The 19,676-nt window shown below is 36.3% G+C and overlaps 1 protein-coding gene across 12 annotated transcripts in view; it reads left to right on the forward strand.

Annotated features, from left to right (window-relative positions):
• LOC6032336 (sodium-dependent neutral amino acid transporter B(0)AT3) overlaps positions 1–19,676 on the forward strand; it is a 72,570-nt gene that overhangs the window by 12,533 nt on the left and 40,361 nt on the right. For all 12 annotated transcript variants that reach the window (XM_038251780.1, XM_038251772.1, XM_038251783.1 and 9 more), the window contains exons 2-3: positions 3,908–4,122; positions 9,251–9,740. In XM_038251780.1, coding sequence (XP_038107708.1) covers positions 9,446–9,740 — 295 coding nt within the window. In that variant the 5' untranslated portion in view covers positions 3,908–4,122; positions 9,251–9,445. The remainder of the gene's footprint in view (positions 1–3,907; positions 4,123–9,250; positions 9,741–19,676) is intronic.

Raw genomic sequence — 19,676 nt, forward strand, 5'->3', positions numbered from 1 at the left:
AATTTGGTTCAATACTAAACAAATACTTTATCAATCATAAAATTGATGGAGCCCTATAAACCTCACAAAAACTTTGATGAACATTTGATTTTCCGCACAATGGTAATGTTTGGGAAATCTGTAATTAAGAAGAAAAATGATTTTGCCTGAAGATTATTGAGGGCGTTTAAGAAAATGTCTCAAGTTAAAGTTTTGATTTGATTTACTTCAAGCTTATTCTGGAGGATATGGGATCTTTCGATTTGCGTGAAACTGATCACGAATCTGAGGTTCTTTTTTTGATATCTCGTGACGGAGTGGCGGTACGACCCCTTCCATTTTTGAAAAAAAGACGCGTTTTTAAATATTTTTGAGCCTGAAACATGGTGTAAAACCAAAATTAATTGGTATTGCCGATAAATGTCAAATTTGTTTCAGATGCTCATTAAGAAATTTCGGATATAATTGGAAACGAAAAATGTTGGCGAAGGACACCACCTTTTTTACCTTTTTAACCTTTCGGAAGTCGCGTGTTTTGGCGTTTCTTACAAGTGTCCTTACTAAGTATCATAGCATAGCATTACAGGTCTATAGAAAGCTGTAGGGGGTGCCACAATGGTCAATTCAGGGACCAGAGTCAGAGATGGAAAAATCACAAAACAATCTGTTTCGCTTTTGAACTTCATTCACCACGTGGTTTCACAGTTTCAGTTTCAGTGTCCTTACAAAGTGTGTACAAAGTAAACGTATGCGACTGCCGGTGGGAAGGAATGTTTTATCTTGTGTGTAGTAGGTTAATCAAACAGCTCTAACTACAGCACCAAATTATTGATCTTGATGAAAATGTGGAAGGATGTTAAGCTCAAAAAATGGAATAAATAAACTACCTGAACAATTTAAAATTTCAACCTTTTTTTTAATTGTGGAATTTGTTGAAAAGTTAAAATTTTGAAATTAGATCTTAAAAAGGTTCGGGTTCAGCACACCATCTTTAAAATGCAACTAGAATGATCAAAATCGAAAATAAGGAAGCTGAGAACTTCGTGACACAAAATTTTGCTTTTTTTACAACACATGGCCATCACTCTACGGGGAAAAAAAATCAAAATTCGAGGGTTAAAGATAAACAAGTTCTGTCTTTATCAATCGATAAAGTTTTAAATATCGATGTAGTGTGAATTTATTGGCGATTTTTAGTTTTCAAAGTTTTTATGATGAAATGTTATATTTACTGATTTATGTACTTTTAATCACCTAGAGGCTTTTTAATCTTTCTCTAACTTGTTTACTACAGATCGTAAAATGACGTTAAGCTGAATGAAAGAACTTGTTTCTATAAATTCATTGATATTTTCCAGATTTGTGACTATAATAAGGTATAAAACAATTTTTAATACCTTTTGCTTATTTTATGTTATACAATCCTATCATCATACCTTGAGTTATGTACAGTTACAAAAAAAAACAGATGACATTTGAGTTAAATTCAATATAGCCTCAACAAATACTCCCTCCGAAAAATATTTCTTCAAAATTGATGATTTGTCAAAAAATATATGCTTGCGAAAATAAATTTGCTGCATAAGAATATACCAAGAATACTCTTTACAATTTAAATTAATTTAGTACATTAATTAACAAACAAAAAGAACCATTCGTCTCCAACAAAATTTACTGGGAACGGAGAAGCATGGTACTTTTAGTTCGTTTGATATACCAAAATATGATTTTTTTTTTCAAAAAATCATCTCAGAATCATGTTAATGTTTGCCAAAATCATAGAAAAATATTTTCAGCTGTGAATTTGTTAGTCCCGAAACCCTTAAGGGGTTACATACATGTATATTGGCAATAAAGTCAGAGGTTAGTATGAGCACACACTTCAGCTTTTTTTAAATTCTTTTTTCATGGCATTAAAATATACATTTCCACCTACTTTCAAAACAAATTTGAAGATATTTGGTTGCATCGTTGCCAAGATATAGCAATTTTAAGTTAGCAGTTTCAATAAACGGGTGCCACGATATCTCAACACAGTCTTGACCAAATGGGCTCAAAATTTTGGTGAATACTCGTTAAACTGATTCCGTGTGCATGACGAAGCCCGATTTTCAAAAAGTTTATTATAAAAAAAGATAAAAATATTTTTGTGTTTATCATATTAAAAAACCGTTTGTTTTTGATTTTTGTATTTTTTTAAAAAGCTAATTTTAAAAATTGGGCTTCGTCATGCACACGGGATAAATCTTGAGAGTCTTCACCTAAAATTTCAGCCAATTTGGTCCATCCCATCTCGAGATATCGTGGCACCCGTAAATCAACTCGGGGTTTAGAGAAAAACGCCAACAAAGTTTGACAGCCTGCTTTGCGCATGGAAAAATTTTGAACTTAAATCGTCTCTTACTCAGTTTAATCATTAAATATCTTCATGAAACTTTCAGGAGTGATTAAAAATCATGTTTTGAGTGGATTTATGAAATAATCTGTTATATAAAATTTTGTGATTTTCTACATGTATGTAACCCATTAAATCAGCAATCCAAGTTTTTATTTCATGTGTAGGTGTTTTATTCTATGTTTTCAAATGCCTTAGTATTTTTTAAAATTATCTTCTTTTAAAACGTAACGAGCAAATGTTTCTTGAAAAAAAAAATTGACAGCAACTTATTTTTTTTTGATCACCCTATTTTGGATAGGACCTTCCCGATCGAAAAAACGGGTCTAATTATTTTGGCCAGGAACTCACATTGCAAATTTGAGCCAAATTGGGAAACTTTTGACTGGGATCCTGCTGGTTTGACGTGGAATCGCTGTATGGTACCTTAACCCAATATATTAATTGAGCTTGATTAATCAATAACCCTAAAGTGTTCATAACTTGTGGTAAAGTTTGCAGACCTGCAATCTTTATAGCTTATCTGAAAAGTATATTGATTATCGCGTGTCACTTGATGGATCTGGACTACATTTTTGTCTAAATATCTTTTTTATAAGAACAAATATGGCAAATTGAATTTATTTTCATTTTGAATAAAAAAAGGATTTTGTTGTAAGTTCAGACATTTATTAGATTATTTTCGTCTGGTTTTGATTTCGGATTTAATGCAAATTGCGAAGGTATTCTTTAAAAGATTGCTTTTAAAATATTTGAAATATTACTGAAAAAGTTCATGCAACAAAATACAAAGTCCGTCATGTTTCCAAGGACATCACCTTCCAAATCCCTACTATTATAACCCCTTTTACTGCTGCAGCTCAATTTCCCGATAATTTAGTAACCATTACCAACCAGTCGTCAGTCGGAGGAGCTCTCCCAAAACAACAACGACGTACCATATGGACGAGCCAACCCGGCTGCTGGCACGTGTACTGTGCCAAGTTACAAGCACCACGACCTCGGCCATGATGTTTTGTTTGTTTGGAACAATCCGCTTCGAAGGAGCTCCGATCCTCCTTAAGACCCATCCCAACCATTGTGCGGCTCCAAGTGGCCAAATTTGGCTGCCATCGTCGATTCTGGAACACGTGGCATGGTCTGAACTCACGCGTGTGTGTGGTTGTGGAATGGAAAATTATGGTCGAAAGCTCTTTAGCAGAGTCTCGTTCGATGTTTTCGCCTCCCAGCTTCTCAAGGACGACATCTCCTCCCCCTACGAAAAGCTTTGTCTTCCAAGTTTCGTGACCTCCGGGGCTTAACCTGGGAATTTCAATTGTTCCTCCCCCTTAGAGGATTCGGCGGGGGCGTTTAACGTCATTACGAGAGCCAAATTTGCGTGCAACACGACGATTGGATGGGGAAATTTGGCTGACCCAGTTGTGTGTTGTTATCGAAGAAGAAGAAGAAGAAGTTGCCGCCCAAACAAGCTGTAAAAGTGTGATAACGTGTTTGCCAATTTATTGTTCTTGATGTTTTATTTTCTTCCACCAGAATGCGCAGGAAAAAATAATCCACCTAAAAGAGTCAAAATTTCAAGTGTGTTAACAAACAATGAAAAGTGTGTTGCATCGAAAGATCTAAAAGTGTAAAAAAAAAGTCAAAAGTTGAGTGATCACACAAAAAAGGCAAATTTCAAATTAATTAAGGAAGAAAAAAAAGAGAACAGAAAGTTTCATCTCCGACTTTTCGCATCGAACCGGTGACAGGTAAGTTTGCTAATTACTGTTCAAACAAAACGACAAAGGTCGTGCTCTGCCCGAATATGTCAGCAAAGTTTTCAAATTATGTCAAGACTGCTTGCAATAAAAGAACGCGACTGAAGCATTGCCACTGCCATAAGTTATTCATATCCTTTCGGCACTTCTTTGAAATAAAGTAAAAAGACGAAGAAAAAGAACCTTCTCTAACGTCACGTTTGATCCCCTTTTTGCGAGACGGGCAGAATGATACCAGGTTGAGGGAAAGAGGGTCTCTAAACAATAAAAACAATGGATTAATGGGGTATAAAAGAAGAGTAACGTAAGGATAGAGTGGTAGCGATATGATGAGGGGTTCCTCATTTTCACAATCTCAACAGCGACTTAAAGGATCTCGTCGGGGGTATCGGTTTGTACTCTTTTTTACTTTAAGAGCAAAAGGATTTAATTTCCTTATATTTCAATTTTTCATCCAATATGTCATAAACAATGTTTAATATTATTATTTTTTTTCAAAATTATTTGATTATTTCAAAGAAAGTTAAATGTCATTATTTTATTTTACTTTATTCAATTTATTGTTGAATCAATGATAATAAAAACTAGGCACTAAAACTAGAGAAAAAAAATCTTCTTACTTCTCCAATTTTTGGATTGTAAGTAATTGCGAAGAACCGCCCTAATTCTCCATACAAACTATGGAGAAAACCCATTCGGCCCTATCTAAATATTTTTGAAAAACTCAAAGTGCACGTGTTTCTGGGTACCCGGGCAGACGGGAATAACAAAATTCATGCCATTTCAATAACAAATATTGTTAAAATAACAAAAAGTGTTATGGAAGCTTCTTAAAAAATCCATTTTTGCATAAGGCTTTAATAACAGTTTATGTTATCATAACAAAATTTGTTATTGGTCCGATATTGGCTGACAGCCAAAAAAAACGTAGGAATAACATTTTTTGTTATGGAAGAATAACTCCAAACGTTATTGGGATGATCGGATTAGTTGTTAAAATAACAAAAAAATATAACAAAGATTTGTTCGAAGAATAACTAAAAATGTTAGTAGTCTGTTATTACAATAACAATCAAATAACAAAAAAATCATAACCACGAATAAAATTTTTTGTTATAAATAACATAAAATGTTATGGGCCTAATATTTTCAAATATCAAAAAATGTTATTCCCACGTAATTTCCGTCTGCTCGGGTATTCCAAAGTTCATTCTTCCGATTGAGTTGAGTCTGCAAAGCAATTTTTGTAAATTTTTGTAGTGCAGTGTAATCAAAAAGAGCATTAAAATGTTGATTTTTTATGGTATAAATAAAGCAGTTTGTGATATTGGGTAACACTTTTGAAATTTTAAATTATTTTGTTTTAAATTTTCCATACAAGTTTACAATAAAAAGATGATCTTTAAAACATACCGTCAATTAGGGTTGTGCTTTATACAGTATATTTTGTTTGATTTTGGTTATAACAGACAATTCGGCAAATCTTTTTTTATGTATAATAATACTAGTTAATTTATTATTTAGTTACCCGGGCAGACGGTAATAACATAATTCATGTCATTTCAATAACAAATGCTGTTAAAATAATAAAAAGTGTTATGGAATCTTCTTGAAAAATCCATTTCTGCATAAGGGTTCAATAACACTTTATCACGGACGAACGGACATGACACCAGGAACAAATTTTCATCAAATTTCTGAAGCAAACTATCAATTGCGCCATCTAAATTCAAGTTGTCGAAGTAGCATCGCGCGAATAAGCTTGATTTCTCAAAACGTCTTATGCAATAATTATTTTAAACATTTAACATTAGTATGGTGCTAGAAACAATTTTTTGGCATTAAGTTTGTCTTTATGATTCTATGTAATTTATTATAGACTTAGTGTCCTTACTTACTCGCCGAAAAATTTCTAGAAATGGTATATTTATTATAAATTCATACGACCATTTTAAAAAATGCACATGAGTTTGCATCGTCTGCTGGCTTTGTTTACGTTTTAAAGCACGTGGCGCGAAGATTTTGACATAAGCGATCTCGCTTGCGCAGGTTTTTGGAAACTCAGTGTCATGTCCGTTCGTCCGTGACATTATGTTATCATAACAAAATTTGTTATTGGTCTGACATTCGTTGAAAGCCAAAACAACTTTGGAATAACATTTTTTTTATGGAAGTATAACTCCAACTGTTATTGGGGTGATCGGATTAGTTGTTAAAATAACAAAAAAATAATAACAAAGATTTGTTCGAAGAATAACTAAAAATGTAATAAGTGTGTTATTACAATAACAATCCAATAACAAAAAAATCATAACGACGAATAACAAATTTTGTTATAAATAACATAAAATGTTATTGGCCCAGTATTTTCAAATATCAAAAAATGTTATTCCCAAGTTATTGCCGTCTGCTCGGGTACCTTGGTCAAATTAATGATTGATTTTACCTCAATGCAAATTTTATGTCAAGTTTTGCCCCTTACTTCTATAAACATTTTTTTTAACTAGTAAAATGGAATGTACATTTTTTAACCTTTTTTAATCAAATAGAGCACGTTAAGACTTTGTCTTAATATGGAATTCTGGGACCACAAATTTGAAATTTACAAAGAAGGAACATCAATTTATGAGACTTTTTGTTTGTTTTTGTTAAAACCAAATTTCAAAAACACAGCCATATGATTTTTGAAGTTCAATAATATCTTTTTGCAATTCCGCTGTGAAACTGTCAACTTTTCCTGACCTTCTGGAAAAAACGAAACGGCCTACTTTTCCCTACCAAAAATATCAGAATGAAAAGTTAATACCTTTCAATACCAGTGCTGAAGAGATCTACTTTTCAACACTGTAATGAGTGCTGCAAAGTTGAACTTTTCAACACTAATATCGAAAAGTAACATTTTTCAATATTTCTGGAGTTTTTTTGAAAAGGTCCTATAAACCAAATTTTATTTTTTTGCTTTTTGTGTGTTTTTGAATACCCCTGACTTAAGGCGGTTCTAAAAACACCCATAAAGCAAAAATTTAAAATTTGGTTTATAGGACCTTTTAAAAAAAACTCCAGATTTCTTTTGTTTTGAATGGTGAATTTACTAAACACATGAATGTTTGACATAAAATTCCATTCAAGAAGCGTTTTACTGAATTGCAAAAAATGTTATAAGCAACTCGTTGCAAAACTTGATTTTTTCAGCACTCGTCGTATTTATCCAACTCGGTAAACCTCGTTGGATAAATGCACGACTCGTGCTGAAATTTTTTTCTTTTTGCCACTTGTTGCATAAACTAATATTTCAAAATTCAACAAACACATCAACACAACACAACAAATAACCGAATAAATTCATCATTTTATTATAGAATTATAATAATAATGAAAATGTTTTTCAATACTAAGGCCGCCGCAAAGTTTATGTCGCCCTCCCACCCCCTTCTTCAAAATCGGTTGGAAAAACCAAGGGGCATGGGATCGATCAAAAATATTTTCAATTTTTGTGAATTCCAATGTAAAGCACCGCAGAAAGTTTTTTTTCGGCGAAAAAAAATCTCTTTAATACTTGGATATTTTGAAAACTAATGATTGCAGAACAACTGGGCAGGTGAAAAATGTACTTTAAATCACTTTTTGCATTCAAATGTTGAGACCATGGCTTGTTATTTCAATTTTCTCTCAACTAATCTCTTAACTGTCAAATTAATTTTGAGTGACTAAAAATCAAAAATTGTTTATTTAGCGCATGTAAAAAAAACAGAATTACTTTTTGTAAACTTGTTTTTCTAGAATTCTTACCATGAATACTTACAATTTGACTCACAAAGATGCAAAACTGATCAGAAAATCGTTTCTAAAAAGTCGATTTTTGAATTATTTTTTTTGCATTTTTGCTGTCAAAAATTTATGCACATTTGTTTGACTGAACTTATGCAAAAACAATGAAGAGCGCTTGCGTGAATTTCGTAAACTATATATTCTATAAATCTTCTCTTTCAAAATTTTTGATTAGGAATTTTAAATCAAAATGATTTTCAAAACGTACTGATAGCCATCTCCTGCATTCCCTAATTTATTTCTACAACTCTTTAAAAAAACAAAATAGAGTTGTTTTAATACTAGAGCTGGAAAAATTGAAGGGGATGAATGTAAAAATAATCTAAATTTGAAGAAATAGGGTTTGAATTGAAAAACGATCAAAAACAACATCGTTCAAAACTAGTGCAAACTTTTGAAAACTATCATCAAATAATAGTTTATTAACGTACAGTACCAAATGTATGGATTTTAAAACTGTTTTGCTAGTTAGGTTAGATTAAAACACATGGAAATTTGATATCCGTGGAAATTCGGTTTAAGCTTGTCTACAAAACTTTTTTAACTTTGAAATAAATAATTTTTCTCCGGCTTCATAAAATTGATATTTTATAAAGTAATTTAGTTAAGAACTTAAGTTTTCCCCAAGGGTAAAAAAATATACTTTTAACAAAATGTTATCCAAGACTTGGTAGAATGTACTTTTCGAATGAATAAAACATCATTAAAAAAAAAAACAAAATTTTACAGAAATTTTATTTTTTTTTAGTAAGAAAACACAATTTCTTTAGCTTCGACTCTTCACCAGTAACGACGACTAATCTGCGGGACCGGGGGCAGTTGGCTACCAGCATTAGTGCCTAGCATACGATTCAAAGTGTTGGGTACATCCTTGGGCTTGGGTAGAGATGTCCCGAATGCCAGTGCCAGCAGTGCAGCGAAGATAAGCAACAACTTCATCTTTTTGTTTGGTTTAGATTAGTCTGAACCACAAACGATACTGATTAAGATTCACAGCTATTGGAAAGCTTTTATAGAGACTGTTTTTCACCACGGCCAAGTCACTTGAGATAAACGTTTCTTGTTATTGAATTCGTATCGAAATTTAAAACATCTGCATCTTTGGACGCGGGAGAAGTTCTATTTGAACAGTGTCTAGCGTCAATAGCTTATCCCATACCAGACAATGCAAACAAATTTTATTGAAGTTGATTTGAAACAGGGAATATTGAGTTTTGTAAATTAAGAACAAAATAACTATAAATTTTATGGTTTTATTTAATTAATTTTATGTTTTCCATATTCTTTCCAGGAACAACCGTGACATTGGAGCCCAAAGGCGGTCCCGTGACAACCTCGTGGTACACAACGGATCCCTTACCGCAACCACCACCGTCACCAAGGTCCGTTAGGTCAAGACCGGATCCGCACCCACTGGCAGCACTGCCCCTCGGACACGAACCGGCCCTACGGCACTAGTGCTAACGCGCTGGCAACGCCCACGACGATGGCCACCAAGGCGGACGGAACCGGTGGCGTCGGCGGTCCCCGGAACAACGGCCACGAGATGGCCCCGCTTAACACGAGGGCCCGCGGCGACGGAACGCACGGTGTAACCATAATGCTGTCCCCGCCGGATCGCAGCTCGGTGGGGTCCCGGGAGGGAGCTGGCCTCCCCGACGGCGATCCAGACCGGGCGGCCTGGTCCGGCAAGATGCAGTTTTTCCTCAGTATTATCGGATATTCCGTCGGGTTGGGCAACATCTGGCGGTTTCCGTACCTGTGCCAGCAGAACGGCGGAGGTGAGTTACCCGGGAAGAGAAGAGTAGTACAAGAACCATAGAAATTATTTTACTGTATTTGAAGTAGTTTTGTGATTTTTTTTTGTGCATTTTACTGTTGAGAATACAAACTGACTGTTGTTTTCAAAAAAGAAGTTATTTTGGGCAAAACAATTTTTACTCACCACTAATTGTACCGTTTATACCATACACCTTATCATTGTTTACTCCGGAAGCTGTAGCAATTTGTGTTAATTAAAATTCCTGCTCAAATTACTCAACGAATTTGGAGGAATTTTCTGCAAGCAGCCACCAACGATGATAATTCAGCGTACATTTCAACGAAATACGCGGCGATGTGGTGCAAATTAATTTGAAAACTCTCCCCGGAAAAACTGAATTAGCTCGAACGCGCCCAGCGTTGGTCGGGTGCCAATCAACTTGCGAAATGGCCAATCGGCCCCAAAAAAATGTTAAAAAATACTGACACAGAAAATTTTAAATTTTCATAAAAAAGATAAGATATTGGAAAAAATATTGCGATTTTAAATGTGAACAAATAAATATAATTTTTAACATATATTTCAACTTTCCGTGCATAAAATTTCCCTCGACCCAGGGCACGAAAAATTCCACTGGTTCTGGCACCGTTTCAAGCGAACTCTTCGGTCAACCATCGGCAGCAGAATCAGTAAAAGATATGGCCACGTGTGCGAACATTGCTACGTGCGACGGTAAGGATGGGTGGGTGTAAGTTGGAAATTGATTTGGGGAAATATGTGCTGAAAATCAAATTAAGCCACTGCTGTGGGCCCGTGAGAAAAAATGCAGATGGAAAATTCAATATTCATTTCTTGAGTTCAGTTAAATGTTAAAAAAAAAACAAGCGTATAAATTGTAAATCATAAAATTCTAAATAATAAATTATCAATTAGTTTTTACCTTACACTCAAATATATTGTCTCCATTAATTAAATTCACTAAACTTTTGTGAAATTTATATTTAAAAAATAAATCTCTTAAATTCAAACTGAACCCTTGTTTCAGTGTCTTCCCACTGACTAACACTCCAAATTCCGTCCACGGTCCACCATGAACCGTTTAAAATGGACCAAAAACTTTGGAGAGACAGAAAAACAACCCCCGAAAGGTGCCAACTTGTCACACCATGGCCGGTGGCCGGGAAAATTCCGGAAAATCAGGTCTCTCGTCCACGTGGTGGTGGCGCCGCCTTGTGTTTTGTAACGATTTATCAAGTCGTCGTCACCCTCCTCGGGGCGTCTGCCACTGATCGACCGGCCACCTTTGGGTGAGTGATAAATTGATGTTCGACGATTCGGCCTTGAGGTCTGGCAAGGGAAGTAATTTATTCATTTGGGAAATTGTAAATTTACGGCCCAACATTTGGACCGGGTTTTGGGAATCACTGTCGATTTTTCGCACTAATGGTGGAGTAATTGGCTTGAAAACTTTAAGGATACTCACATTACGAGGGAAAGGCTTCATCATTTTTTAACAGGCAAAGTTTTAAGAATTAGCAAAAATATAGCAATTTTTCGATTTGTTACAAGATGAAAATAATAGATTTTCTGATAATAAGGGCGAACTTTTCAATATATTTCTAATATAAATCCAAGATAAAAAAAGAACCAACAAGCTAATTTTGTAGATCACACTATAAGAACAAATCGTATAATAAAACAGTTGAAACTGTTAAACTTGAATTAAAAAATATTTATAAAAATAAAAATAACAATCCAGAATTTGAACATTTTGGAGATGCCTTTTAGATTTAAAAAATATATTGAATAATTTTGAAAAAATACATTTTACACCACAGTAATTCTCTTCTGAAAAAGTGTCGTACGCGTATAGCGCTGTATTGTGAATTTTAGAAAAAAAATGGTTTGTTTGAAAAAAAAAATTATAATACATAGCAGAAAGCAAAGCAATCCACTTTAACGATCCCCGGGTCTTTTGTGGGCACTGTTGCAAGTTTCTGCTCATTTCTAGGCGTCCGGAGGTTATGTGCAAATGGACCGACGTTTTACTTCCCCATCCGATAGAAGGCCAGGAGGACCCGCGCCCCATAGCAACTTAGGAATCGGCAGCCGAAGCCGCTAACCACTGCGCCACGAGGCCCTCGGCACATAGCAGACGTCTTCTGAATTAAAAAAAAATCGTATTTTGATTCTTAAGGAGATAACAAATATTTCGAACACCTCTATCATTTCCAACGCAACTATAAATTAAAATCTTGAAAAATGTCTTGTTAGGCGCCATCCACAAATGACGTAGCATTTTCTGTAAAACTTCAGACCCCACCTCCCCCTTGTACGATGTGTCCTTTCAAAGTTAAATAATTTTACACGAATCTAACATATCTCAGGACCCCCCTCCCTCCAAAACATTCGTAATTTGTGGTTCGTAATTTTAAGATTTATGTACTTTGTAAATCTGACCATCAGCAATTTTTTTTGTGTTTTCATTTATTTAAATCCTTCAAGAAACTATATTTTGAAGCTCAGTGTCAGTGTATAGAATGTGTTTATGGAATAGATATTTTGATTGCAATTTTGAGTGTAAACTCTTAGAATAAGTTTTTTTTTTTTTTGTTACAACTGTATTGTTTGAAAAATTGCAACATTCTCAATAACAAAAAATATTGATCAGAAAATCTTTTCTCGAGATAAATTCAGCATTTGAATTATTTTATATGCTGCGTAGTTATCTATTTTTTGCAAATTTTTAATTTGGAATTTTATGATCGATTTGGTGTCTTCGACAAAGTTGAAGATAATTATTGGGACTATTCAGAAAAAAAGACATAATGCATGGTTTCAATACGATTGTTATTCTTTTTTTATTTTCAAAATGCGATCAAAAAATCTTTTTTTTTAAAGCTAAGTCAAATTTGCAATCTGAAGTAATTTTACGAATTTTACATAAATTGCATTGTTTTGAAGTTACAGTCATTCTTAGGTTAGAATTTTCATTTTTTTCAAATATATTTTGCGTATTTTTGGAAAACGGTTGATATTTCATAATTATTTTTATTTTTCAAAAAATCTCGTCTTTGGAACTAGATTTTTCACCATTATGTACTATGGCTGAAAAGATGCCTTTTTGAGTCCCATAAAACACTGCAAAAAAAACGAAAATCAAAAATACATATTTTGAGAATCAAGCTTTAAGTGAAAAATTTAAAAATTAATAAACTGGATATTTTTTGAAAATGTAACTTTTTTTCTAAACAGTATGTTATAAACACAATGTTAATAAATTCACTAAATTTAACCATTTAAGTGAATCCTTTCATGATCGAATAGAATTTTCTCGAGCACGTCTGAAATTCACTTAAAACTCAACGAAATGAAAATATAGAGTAGGTATTCCATTGCGGGCAATTATGTTCACAAACTTGTCATAACAAAATTTGAACAATTTTCCTGTCTGTGTTTTAATACTCCTTTGCGGCAAACTTTTCATTAACTTATGGGAATATGTTTTCGATTTAAAAAAAAAAATCAGAATACCACTTTATCAAATCTGCAGGAACCTGTGTGAAAATAACTCATATATGAGTTAAATTTTATATGCTTGTAGAAAACATAAAAGGCATCCGAATAATTTAATAATACAATTCTTCAAACCAAAAATCCAATTCAACAAGTAGGACGAATCCATTGAGTAAAAATATATTACCAACCCATATTTCTTGATTAAAATATCCCTCTCGTTACTTTCCTGACAATGGCAGCCACATTCCCATAGTTATCGTAAAGGTGCACAATATTGTGGCTCGTTATGAAAATTTGCCGCCGGTCCAATCAGCGCCCAGCTCCTCTCCAGTGTGTGTAAGTGGGAAGAACCGTTTTCTGTGCCTGTACCTACTGGACTTTTCCACTTTCGTCTCAAGATGACGAGAACGTCTAACAAAAGCCAACCTGAAGTTCCACGCCGCTGCTATATATAAAACACCACTGCTGCTGCTGCTGTGGTGCAGAAATAAGAATAGTTTGAGAGGCTTGAAGTGGGGTTTCGTGAAAATCATATTCTTGGGAACGCTGCCCAGGTAGGAGTACTTGTGATGTATTTTCACAAGTTTTTTCATTCGCACACGAGTCTTGGCTGAGCTAGCAGTACGGTGCGGCGGATCTTGGTCGTAAAGAATTAGCTCAGGCAGCCATAAAATATACACAAACATCATTCATATTCGGCATGGAGAGTGAGTTTTCACAGAAGATTATTGGTTTGTTAGCTTAGATGGTAGACTGGTTCAGAATTTGGCGATTTTTAAACACGGAGCAACTTTGTCGAAGACCCCAAACCGATTGGACCTAACCCACAAGTTATAGCTACTTGAGATAAGTGGGGCAATTTGAACTGGGGTAGAATGAGTCTTTACTCAAAAAGAAAAGTAATTTTATGAGAAATATTAAAGTTGAGAAAAATTGAACCCTTGATTCCTTGATTACGTCAAATTGCTTCGCAGTCTTCAACAAAAAAAATCCGCAGGTCACAAAGCTGTCAAATTTGAACCAGCCTTTTTGGACATGCTGCATCAACCGCACTATGCCAGCCGACACAAGAGTCGACTTCAAGTGATGTCCTCTGGTAGATGTCAAATTGCCGAAACTTAAATTTCTAGGGTTTACCAACTTGACCCAATTCTTTTGGGGCGGGGTACACCTTGCACACTTGGAAGTAACTAGAAAAATGTGCGCAACCGACCGTGTCTTGGTCAAGTTCGCAGTTGTACTTTTTGAAAAAAAAGGTTGCACTTTGAACCCCTCTCTACCGTGCGTCTATTAGAATTGATCGCCCCTCCGCGTCCAAGGCGCGAAAAACATTTCAGTTCAATAAATTTGCGATTGACTGGTAATTGAAACTGATTGAACTGTGTTGAGCGTACAGAGCTGCTGAATCGCGGTGCACTGAATCGTAGTTCACATTGACGTTGATCAATGAGCGGTGCGTTGCGTTACCCAGGCAGCGGAACCAATTTCCAGCGATTGCTAGATGGATGATGGCCGGGTCTTCGTGCAAAATGCAAATAACTGCACGACGTCCGCGGTGAGTTATGGCTTGCGTTTTATGAACACTGACTTACCTTTATTTTGAGCATGCACCAGGTATGGAGGAAAATGGGGAAAACTAGTTGGGATCGACCTTGGCCGAGGAAGTTTGGGATTTGCAGAGCAGGTACAAGTTTTCCAACAAACCGCCAGTAGCAAACAGTTTGGTATCGTAAATTTTGATGATGGGGTTTGTTAGTTCGAATGTGGTCGGCCAAAAACCACATCACAGTGACCTACTGCGGCCCTTTGTGAATACGGTTGTCATGGCTACGTCCAACTGGGGCTTTCAGCTTTTGTTGTCACTAGGGACATGGAACAAGTATGCGTTTTTAAGCTTCATATAATAATTATAAAAGGCTTAAAGCTTTTCATTGAATTCTATTTTCATCGAAATTTAAAAAAAAATATTAATAAGTGGATTCATCCCTGTACCGTTGACGGTAACGAAACTCAAACCCACCAACCTTCACAAAGTGCTGGCCTACTTCCATTGTTTTGGAAAAAGCCCATCCAAACTGTCACTCATCCGACCAAACTGCTCACACAGCTCTTGTAAAATTTACGTCCTCCCAGCACGGTAGGGCCGTTCCTAATTAAAACAATGAATTTCTAAACCATCAATTGACCTAATGGACAGTTTCTTCTCCCTCGTGACAGCAGTGTGTCGGCAAAGTAGAACAACAACAACAACACTCCCCTACGGCATAACCTGCAAGCGAGGATGTTACATTGTTGCTCACGTTTGCACCAGGCTGTAAAAGTTTACATTTTACGATGGTGGATTTGCTGGTTAATTTGAAAAAAGGAAGAAAACAGTACAGACAATGTAATCTGATCCAAAAGGTGCCATGATTTTCTGTATTCGTTGGGGAATCCGGTAAAGGGTCAAATTTCTTCACAGTTCAAAGTCGTGCGACTTTAAGAACGTCACTTTGTGCATCTTTGGATGCCTCCCCTTTTGACATTCATAGATCTCAATAAATCGATTTCATTCCTGAGATTTTCACCAATCCCCGAAATACTCCCTGCATTATTGTCACTCTTCATGTGTAAGAAGTATCAATCTGATATCGCTAGGTTGCCCAGAAAAAATACAAAAACATACTAAACTTTCTGCAGTTTGAAACTTTTCGTTTGACATGTCGACGCTGTCTTGCTCTTTTGTCGCACGTCGCTTTTTAACGTTCCGAAAAAACGCACTTTAATTAATAAAAACTAACTTAATCCACCTATGTGGTTGGAACCTTCCTCACAACAGTGGCTGTACACAAGTTTCATCTATTTTTTAGATCCGGCTTCCAAAAAGTACATCGATATCACTTAAGTGGCCATATCTCGAGACAGGGTTGCCAGATCTTCAATGTTTTGGGCTCGTTGGAAATGTCTTTTAATAACCTAACCAACCATGGGTTGGATGATGGATCCGGACAAAGTTTACATACAATTAAGTGAGATCCGGCTTCAAAAAAGTACATCAATATCACTTAAGTGGCCATATCTCGAGACAGGGTTGCCAGATCTTCAATTTTTTGCACTCGTTGGAAAGGTCTTTAGATAACCTAACCAACGATGGGTCAGATGATGGACCCGGACATAGTATACATACATTTAAATGAGATCCGGCTTCAAAAAAGTACATCAATATCACTTAAGTGGCCATAACTCGAGACAGGGTTGCCAGATCTTCAAAGTTTTGGACTCGTTGGAAAGGTCTTTTGATAACCTAACCAACAATTGGTCGGATGGTGGATCCGGACATAGTTAAGTGAGATCCGGCTTCAAAAAAGTACATCAATATCACTTAAGGGACCATATCTCGAGACAGGGTTGCCAGATCTTCAATGTTTTGGGCTCGTTGGAAATGTCTTTTAATAACCTAACCAACCATGGGTTGGATGATGGATCCGGACAAAGTTTACATACAATTAAGTGAGATCCGGCTTCAAAAAAGTACATCAATATCACTTAAGTGGCCATATCTCGAGACAGGGTTGCCAGATCTTCAATTTTTTGCACTCGTTGGAAAGGTCTTTAGATAACCTAACCAACGATGGGTCAGATGATGGACCCGGACATAGTATACATACATTTAAATGAGATCCGGCTTCAAAAAAGTACATCAATATCACTTAAGTGGCCATAACTCGAGACAGGGTTGCCAGATCTTCAAAGTTTTGGACTCGTTGGAAAGGTCTTTTGATAACCTAACCAACAATTGGTCGGATGGTGGATCCGGACATAGTTAAGTGAGATCCGGCTTCAAAAAAGTACATCAATATCACTTAAGGGACCATATCTCGAGACAGGGTTGCCAGATCTTCAATGTTTTAGACTCGTTGGAAAGGTCTTTTGATAATCTAACCATTGATGGGTCAGATGATGGACCCGGATATAGTTTACATACATTTAAGTGAGATCCGGCTTCAAAAAAGTATATCAATATCACTTAAGTGGCCATATCTCGAGACAGGGTTGCCAGATCTTCAATGTTTTGGACACGTTGGAAAGGTCTTTTGATAACCTAACCAACGATGGGTTGGATGATGGACCCGGACATAGTTTACATACAGTTAAGTGAGATTCAAATATATGTGAAAACACATTTTTATACATAACTTTTGAACTACTTATCGAAACTTCAATCTGTATAAAACTCGATCTATGGGACATTAAACCAAGTAGAATGCAACAAGTTCAGGTCAAATCGGTTCAGTCAGTGCCGAGAAACATGAGCTAGTTTGTTGGTCACATACATACATACACACACACATACACACACACATACACACAGACATTTGTTCAGTTTTCGATTCTGAGTCGATATGTATACATGAAGGTGGGTCTACGACGTTTTCATACGAAGTTCATTTTTAGAGCAGGATTATAGCCTTACCTCAGTGAGGAAGGCAAAACAAGAGCTCGCAATGTAAACAATAACAAACACGTTTTGTTTGGCTTTTTGCCTTCCTCACTGAGGTAAGGCTATAATCCTGCTCTAAAAATGAACTTTGTATAAAAACGTCGTAGACCCACCTTCATGTATACATATCGACTCAGAATCGAAAACTGAACAAATGTCTGTGTGTATGTGTGTGTGTATGTATGTATGTGACCAACAAACTAGCTCATGTTTCTCGGCACTGGCTGAACCGATTTGACTCAAACCTGATGCATTCGACTTGGTTTAGGGTCCCATAGATCGAGTTTTATACAGATTGAAGTTTCGATAAGTAGTTCAAAAGTTATGTATAAAAATGTGTTTTCACTTATATCCGGATCTCACTTAAATGTATGTAAACTATGTCCGGGTCCATCATCCGACCCATCGTTGGTTAGGTTATTAAAAGACCTTTCCAACGAGCCCAAAACATTGACGATCTGGCAACCCTGCCGCGAGATATGGCCACTTAAGTGGTATTGATGTACTTTTTGGAAGCCGGATCTCACTTAGACGTATGTAAACTATGTCCGGATCCACCATCCGACCCATCGTTGGTTAGGTTATCAAAAGACCTTTCCAACGAGCCCAAAACATTGACGATCTGGCAACCCTGCCGCGAGATATGGCCACTTAAGTGATATTATGTACTTTTTGGAAGCCGGATCTCACTTAAATGTATGTAAACTATGTCCGGATCCACCATCCAACCCATCGTTGGTTAGAGCATGAGCATGAGCATGAGCATGAGAGACCACCCATGGTTGTCCTTCTCCGTTGCTGAACAGGACCATAATACCCCATCAGCACAACCAGTCACACGCTTCAACGATCAAATGATGTTTCCCTTATCAACAGCATGCATGAATGCGCTGAAAAGATAAAACATCACGATCATCAAAACTAGAGCCGGTGCGAATAGGAAACAGTCGTTGGCCACCAACGGCGCCCGCCATGTCAGTTTGTAGATCTCGAGGGAATGGGACGGGAATGTTAGTTAGCACAGGCTGCTACCAAGGGTGGGTTCTATACGATATCCACACCCCCGCGTGTGCCGGAAAACTACTTCTACTTGGGATTTTGTTAGTGGGTAAGGATAATGGCCAGGATTCAACATAGAGGATGATGATGCGACCCAATAATCAATAAATTTTGTTTAATGGTGTGATGTATTATGCATTCTCAAGGCAAACAGTCGGAGTATGCGGATGAGACTATTCCCGGTTATTTGGTGTTGAGTTTAGCATAAATGATTTAATCTTAGACAGCCGGCTGTGGAAAGATAAAACCAACTAAAATGCGAAAACGCGAAACCGCACCGTTAAAATTCTCCAACGCAACTGTCAAACATCCCGAAACCGCCCGGATCGAAATACACACACAATCGGGGGGACAACAAAGACGAAAACGGCAATGAAAATCCTGCGCGAGGACCGCGACGCACACCGTTCAAATTCTCCAACGCAACTCTATCTCGTGACGGAGGGGCGGTATGACCCCTTTTCTTTTTGAACATGCGAAAAAAAGAGGTTTTTTTCAAAAATTTGCAGCCTGAAACGGTGATGAGCTAGAAAGTTGGTGTCAAAGGGACCTTTATGTAAAATTCATCCAACCCATCGTTGGTTAGGTTATCAAAAGACCTTTCCAACGAGCCCAAAACATTGACGATCTGGCAACCCTGCCGCGAGATATGGCCACTTAAGTGATATTGATGTACTTTTTGGAAGCCGGATCTCACTTAGACGTATGTAAACTATGTCCGGATCCACCATGTATATATTATATTCATGTACTTTTTTATTCTGGATCTAAAAAATAGATGAAATTTGTGTACAGCCATTGCTGGTAATGAGTGAGGAAGGCCCCAACCACATAGGTGGATTAAGTTAGTTTTATTCTATAAGTTGTCCCCAAGTTTAGTTGAATTTAATTGTCGGT

Source organism: Culex quinquefasciatus, chromosome 2, assembly GCF_015732765.1.
Source record: "Culex quinquefasciatus strain JHB chromosome 2, VPISU_Cqui_1.0_pri_paternal, whole genome shotgun sequence".
Classification (NCBI taxonomy): domain Eukaryota; kingdom Metazoa; phylum Arthropoda; class Insecta; order Diptera; family Culicidae; genus Culex; species Culex quinquefasciatus.